General features: G+C 39.3%; 1 protein-coding gene across 1 annotated transcript; it reads left to right on the top strand.

The window, feature by feature from the left end:
* The first annotated feature begins 576 nt into the window (after window positions 1-576).
* LOC103463837 (ras-related protein Rab-33B-like) lies at window positions 577-6,248 on the top strand. The gene is made up of 3 exons (XM_008407470.3): window positions 577-1,540; window positions 4,048-4,226; window positions 5,233-6,248. Exons 1-3 carry the CDS (start codon window positions 1,085-1,087, stop codon window positions 5,555-5,557), a joined length of 960 nt encoding a protein of 319 aa, XP_008405692.1. The 5' UTR covers window positions 577-1,084; the 3' UTR covers window positions 5,558-6,248.
* The last annotated feature ends 243 nt before the right edge of the window (window positions 6,249-6,491 follow it).

Raw genomic sequence — 6,491 nt, 5'->3', positions numbered from 1 at the left:
TCAGTTTCAGGAACTTTTCTTCCCCTTTTTCCTCTCATTCGGGTTCTAATGTGAAAGATGAATTCTGAGGTGGTGATGTATGATATCTCTGGATTTTTGTATTAAAAACAAAAGAAAGAAAAAAAGTCTTTGTGCATCTTTCGCTGCCCTCTATTGTAAATCTAGATTCTCTGAAAAGCTTTGATAGACTTTTCTCACTTTTCAAATGCTCAGATGTCAAAACGAACCGCTTGTATTTTAAATAGATTTGACACAAAACTGCTTCTACTTTGGACTGGAGTATAAACTAATGTGATGCAGAAACTTTGAACATTCTTGAAGGTGAATCTGTTTCCTGTAGAGGTCGCTGCGGAGTCAGTGTCACTGTTCAATAAACAAAGAACTCATTAAATGCTTATTTTGTGACGACTTAAATCAAATCACTCCACATTACGATGAACGCAACATTAAACTAGTCTGTAACCACACGGCTAAATGTGAGAATAAATAAAACCTAAAATGATGTCAGTCATTCTGTATCCATTTAACTAGTTGTAGCCTTTTATTCAGTCCTACGCCAGTAGGCGGCGTTAACACTGCGAGGGGATTGCAGTGTGCAGCGTAACCAATCAGACGTTAGTTTGCTGCGTCCTTGTGGCGATTTCAGTTATTTGATGATGGATTGTAGTAAATCAGGTGTCAAACTCCAGTCCTCAAGGGCCGGTGGTTCTGCAAGTTCTTAGATGTGCCACAGTCACAAAAACTGGAATGAAATGGCTTAATGACCTCCTCCTTGTGTAGATCAGTTCTCCAGAGCCTTGCTAATGACCTAATTATTCCATTCAGGTGTGTTGCAGCAGAGGCACATCTAAAAGTTGGTTATATTCCAAATGAGATGAATAGTTAAAATTGCCGATCGTGATTCAGCAATAAGATATTTATTTTTTACTTATTTATCATTTTTGAAGTGCCACTTCCTTTGGAAAGCCGTTTCCCCTTACAAACCTTTATATACATATATATATACACACTCGGTTTGTCTATAAGTGTGCGTATGTGAAACGTGTTAAGAAAAGGAATTCAAAACTTCGCCCCATCAATCAACATGTTAGATCAGGTCAGGTCTCGATGTCTGTGTCTGATGAACTCTCCGCCCTCTGGCTCCTCCGATAAATCAAACACAGATGTTGAAGCAAAGACGGCCCACTTCCTCTTCTCTGTCCAGCGCCGTGGAGGGAGGCTGAGCAGCTTTTGGCCAAAAAGGACGGACCTGATAAAAGGGAAGCTTTTGTCCCAGAATCACTGGAGTCACAGAGTTTGGATCCGTGTGGAGGTCAGGTTCATGGAGTCTTCTCTTGAGTTCTCCAGCTCTCTGGGCAGCGTGTCCTCCCTGATTAGCCGCTGTCGGACCTTCAAGGTGCTGGTGATTGGAGACTCCGGCGTGGGGAAGACCTGCCTGTCGCACCGACTGTGCGCCGGGGAGTTCCTCCGCAGAACTGAGGCCACGATCGGGGTGGACTTCCGTGAGAGGGCGCTGGAAGTTGATGGAGAGAAAATAAAAGTAAGAGGAGACTTTTTTTTTTTTTTTAAAGATACTCGTTTTAAGTTAAAATCGGACATGCTGACATGTACAGTGTGCCAAAACATTTTCTTTTTTTCTTTTTTTTTTTTACGCGATGCATATCGTTCTCAAGCTAAAACATTTTTGGTATTTTCTTCCTCTTTTTCATGGAGCTGTTGCTGGTTCTCAGCTGAGCAGCAAATTCTCAGGATAGCAGAAAATGAGCCGGACTTTATGTGACTGCAGCTTATAAATCACCGCGTGGAGAAGTAATTTTAGTGGCGCGTGTGAACTTCACCAGTGCATCTAATTCCAGCTAGGCTATTATGGTGCACTTGTGATTTGTTGAGGAGCTGCATCCCGCAGACATGACGATAAGCTCTCCATAAAAATAATTTTAAAAACAATGTGTGTGGGTGTTTGGTTGGTTGGTTTCCTGGGTGTTTTGAAATTGACACATGACAGAGGAAGTGTCTAACTTTTTCTGCTCTATACCGTTAGGAGGAGATGGTTTGATTCCCCCTCTGGTCTCTGATGGGAGAAGTGTCATTGCTCAATAGCAACACTCATCTGCCTTAGATTCAAGATGTCATGGTGATTTTTATTTTATCTTTTTTTTTTCTTTTCTAATTTTGTCGTAAAAATAACTTTGCATTTGATGTGCTGGGTAAAAACAAACTGGAGTGTTATCAGGAAGGGAAGGAAAAGGATGCATATTTTTATATATATAGTGCTTGGATCCACTTGCTTTGTAAAACCACACAGCAGCTACAGCTGTAAGCTTTGAGGCATGCATGTCTTTGCTTTGCAGATCAAAAGACTGACATTTGTGCCCATTCTTTGCAAAAACGTCTGATTTTATCGAACATCTACAAACATTGGTTTTGTTTGGAGTTTTTGCTTTTGTTTGTTCTTCATATGGAATATTCCTTTCAAGTAAACATGGGTTTATTGATGGTGTTTGATCTTTCCTGTGCAAATCAGGACATTTGCCAAAATATTCAAATATATGTAGTTAATTAACGCATCATTGCACAACAAAATGTATATAAAAAAACATTAGTCAGTCTGGTAATTGGGAAAGAGCAAATCTGAACCTTGTGAAAACCAGACACACGCCTGACTTGGACGACGTTTCAGAAGGTGGTTCATGAGGAGAATAAAAGTGCTTAACGGGTTGCCATAGCTGAGTGAGACAGGGTTGGTCTGAGGAAGCACACAGTATAATGTCATCAGCATTCGCAGGTTGCATCTCGGTAAATTAGAATATGGGTTCTGATGAGGCTCGTCTCTCGGATTAAAAGTACCTTTTGAAAACGACAGCCTCTAAAGGGAAAGTCATTGTGAAAATGAGGCTTGAAAACATCAAAGTGTGTTTAATTTATATGATGTGTTTCAGTTGAAATGAGCCACTGAGATGAATAAATGGACTTTTTAATCTTCTTACAGCCTGTACAGGTCTGAGGATCAACTTGTTAAATCAGGCCTTTGTGCCAACTTATTAAATTTGGAATCTGATGGAGATAATACAAAACTTTAATTGGATGTACAATGTTGGTCCAATTAATTCGTCCCCCTATGGTTAAACATGGCAGCATCATTCTGTGGGGAAGTTTTATTGTTGTTCAAATCAGGATCAAGGAAAACAAGAAATGTTAATAAAGTAAAGCTTGGTAAATTATAAGCCCAATGCAACGATGACATTAAAATGGTCTCCTTTAGTTTAACACAGGGATGGCAGAGTATAGACTTTAAAATGTACAGTTTGAGATTCAACGATTTTCACAGGAAGAATGAGAGTAACTTTCAGAGGAAAAGTTCACTAAGGCTGTGGCATTATACCAAAGAAAACCAAAGATTGATTGATTGTCCATTCAATTGGAAAACAATTACAGCTCATAATACTGTATTGGATCAGTCATTGACTAAACATCCAGATCTTTCTCCCGTCCGTCCTGCTGAGGAACGTAACGCTGCAATCTGCTCCAAGTCCAAACAGGATGATGTGGACATTTAGGCTTGAATGTCCAAGTCTTCACCACTCATTGATCGAGACGATCATGTTCAAGCAAAGAGAGACGGACTTTGAGTCCTGCTAATTCTCTTAGGACTCATCTGATGTCCTGGTGTGAAACGGACCTGTCCAGCTGCTCATCCTGCTGCTGAGTCAATTTTAAACTGAATAAGAAGAAAGGAGGAAAAAAAAAGTCTTGTTTCAAATTATTGACCTGAATGTTCTCCAGGTCGAAGTCAACGTGTTTGTTTCTTTCCTTTGCACGCTATCAGAAACGACTCACTTATTTCTCCGAATGACGCCGTCTTTTCTTTGCTTCTGTTCTGCCTGTTTGGAGAAATTTCAACACACTATTGCTTTTCCTCTGTTTGCCTTCAGCCTCATTCATTTCCTCTTTTTTTTTTTTTTGTCTCTGCCACCTAACTTTGAGAAAAGGCCACATCTCAGCTCCGTACTCAATCCCTTGTTTCTCATTTTGCATCCCGCCGATCAGCTCCAGCTGTGGGACACCGCAGGACAGGAGCGCTTCCGGAAGTCCATGGTGCAGCACTATTATCGGAACGTCCACGCAGTGCTGTTTGTTTATGACGTCGCCTGTCCGGCCAGTTTTGATGGACTGACCGCCTGGGTGGAAGAGTATCGGCAGAACTCTCTGGGTCATGAAATACCCAAGTAAGTTAAAGTAAAAGCACTGAAGTTTAATGCAAAACAGAAACTTTTAGAATTCAGTTTCATGGTGGCAATACAAATATTATGAAGTTCTTTTTTTAATCTGTTAAAATTATGACTTTTTTTTTTAAAACGATGAGTTGCAAGAGCTTGTTTAATAATTCTTAAAATTAAAAATGCCTTTTTTTTTTTTTTTTTTTGCATCAGCCTAGAAGTTACCATAACTGCACAAACAGTGAATTGATTCTGTTTTTGTTTTAATACAAACAATGAACTTAAAAGTCTTAAACTATAACAGTGTTAACTTTTATAACGGTGTTAACATTTTCTGGTTTTGCTTTGAATGTTCTTGTAATCTCTGTGTGCTGCTGCCAGTTTGGCCAGGATTCTTTTGCAAAGTAATTTTTCAATCTCAATGGGATTTTCCTGGTGAAATAAATGTTTAAATAAAAGAAAAGAAGAAAAAACCTCACTCGGCATAAACTATGCAGAGGCCAGTTTCCATAATAAAAGTTTTAAAAACTAAAGTTTCAAAACTGCCTCTTGCAAAACTTGATATGACATGATTTATCATTGTTGTCGGTCATTAAATAACAGGAACTGATCTTAGATGTATCCTTTTTGTTTGAATTAAAATCCGATTTTTATTAGTACTTCTACAAAGTTCCATGTAAATGAATATAAACATAATGGCAGGTTATCTCTTGAAAAAAATCTGCACTGGAAATTGTTCATCTTTTTTTTTATACATTATACATCTTTCTGATTTTATTTTATTTTTTTATCATTAACACTTTAATATTTACTCCTACAATAAACAAATCCAGTTTCTTTTAGTCTAATAGGTGCAGTTCAGCTGTTGGTTTAAACATGATTAGTTAAAACTGGTTGATCTGCATAAGACGTCAAGTTTCCCCAAACGAAGCTTGCAATTTGAAAAATGTCCCAAGTGCAAAGCCCTGTGGAACTCCACACTGACGCGTGTTTTATCTGTTGCCTTTCTCCTCAGGTTCCTCATTGGGAATAAGAGCGACCTCCGTGATGCCGGCAGAACCGGCTGCCATGTGAGCCAGGAGCTGGCGATGAACTTCGCCAAGACTCGTGGGATGGTTTTCTTTGAGACTTCTGCCAAGAATCTACCTAAGAAACGCTTAAACGGACAACAAGGTGAAGGAGAGGAGCTGCTTCAGCGGAGTGAAGTGGAGGACATTGTCACTGCAGTCGGGACGATGCTGAAGAGACACAAGACACTAGTGGCTAACTCACCAGCGTACAGCGGATCTTTTAAAGTTCACAGGAAAAAGCAGGAAAAGGAGCCATGGAGTTGCTGCTGAGAACAGTTCTGATTCCCTCCACACTCCACCTCCCACCCCCGCACCCCCAAGTTGAAAATGTGACTGGAAGCTTGGCTTTTTAATATATGAGCTTCTAAATGTAAAAATTCACCTTATGATTAATTTTGACCGATGCCAAATGTTTTTTTTTTTGTTTTTTTTTAAGAGCTTTGATTTTCATAATTGATGTATTCCTTGAAAATGTTCTGGATATTTGCGATCTTATTGTTTAAAAATAAAAGACTGTTAATTCAAACATCCTTGAGCCTTCAGCACAGTGATGTTTATTCTCAGCCTGTGTGGTCTCACTGGGAATGTGTGTTATCTGGGACCGTTTTCCCACTCCGACTCTTTCCTTTCAGACACTGCCAATGGAGACTCCAGGACTTCAGGTTGCTCCAGGTCAAAATATGGGGAACATAATTTTGAAAGATCAATGATTTGTACAATTTCCATGTTTTTGTATTTGTTGTACTGGTGCAGCTTGAACTTAAGTGAAAGCCTGACAAGTTGACTTATTGTTGTTGACCTTTTATTTTTTTTTTCAAATTTCAACGTACTTCAGAAACTGCTTTTATTCCAGCTCCACCAGTTTTCCCCTGACCATGAGCTCAATTACTGAAATCTATTTTTATTAATGCAGCAAAACGGTCACCAGTCAGACTTCCACAACATTTGGGTATAGTTTTGTATGTTTTTCCATGATTTTGTATCCGGGGGGGGGTCCTGTGGTCAGAAAGGTGTTCTAAAAAAAAAAAAAAGAATCAACATTTCTGTGAAATGCTCAATTAACAATCTGGAGGGTTGATGGTGTCACAGCGTCCTCGTATGTTCAACATGTTCACCAAAGAGCAGCAAGCTGAACGGTTTTGGGTCAGTCCAGCTGTGATTTCTTTACTCTTGATGGAAAACATCCATCAGTTAATGCGCTGCA

Source organism: Poecilia reticulata, chromosome 1 (genome assembly GCF_904066995.2).
Source record: "Poecilia reticulata chromosome 1, P_reticulata-male-v2, whole genome shotgun sequence".
Classification (NCBI taxonomy): Eukaryota; Metazoa; Chordata; class Actinopteri; order Cyprinodontiformes; family Poeciliidae; genus Poecilia; species Poecilia reticulata.
Note: the sequence above shows the minus strand (reverse complement) of the source record. Positions and strands in the feature narration are given on the sequence as shown.

What these genes read in the sequence shown, in the direction of transcription:
- LOC103463837 (XM_008407470.3), top strand. Translation starts at nt 1,085, where the DNA reads ATGTTAGATCAGGTCAGGTCTCGATGTCTGTGTCTGATGAACTCTCCG. An exon ending in TTGATGGAGAGAAAATAAAA is followed by an intron (nt 1,541 to 4,047) that starts GTAAGAGGAGAC and finishes CCCGCCGATCAG; the next exon opens with CTCCAGCTGTGGGACACCGC. An exon ending in CTGGGTCATGAAATACCCAA is followed by an intron (nt 4,227 to 5,232) that starts GTAAGTTAAAGT and finishes CTTTCTCCTCAG; the next exon opens with GTTCCTCATTGGGAATAAGA.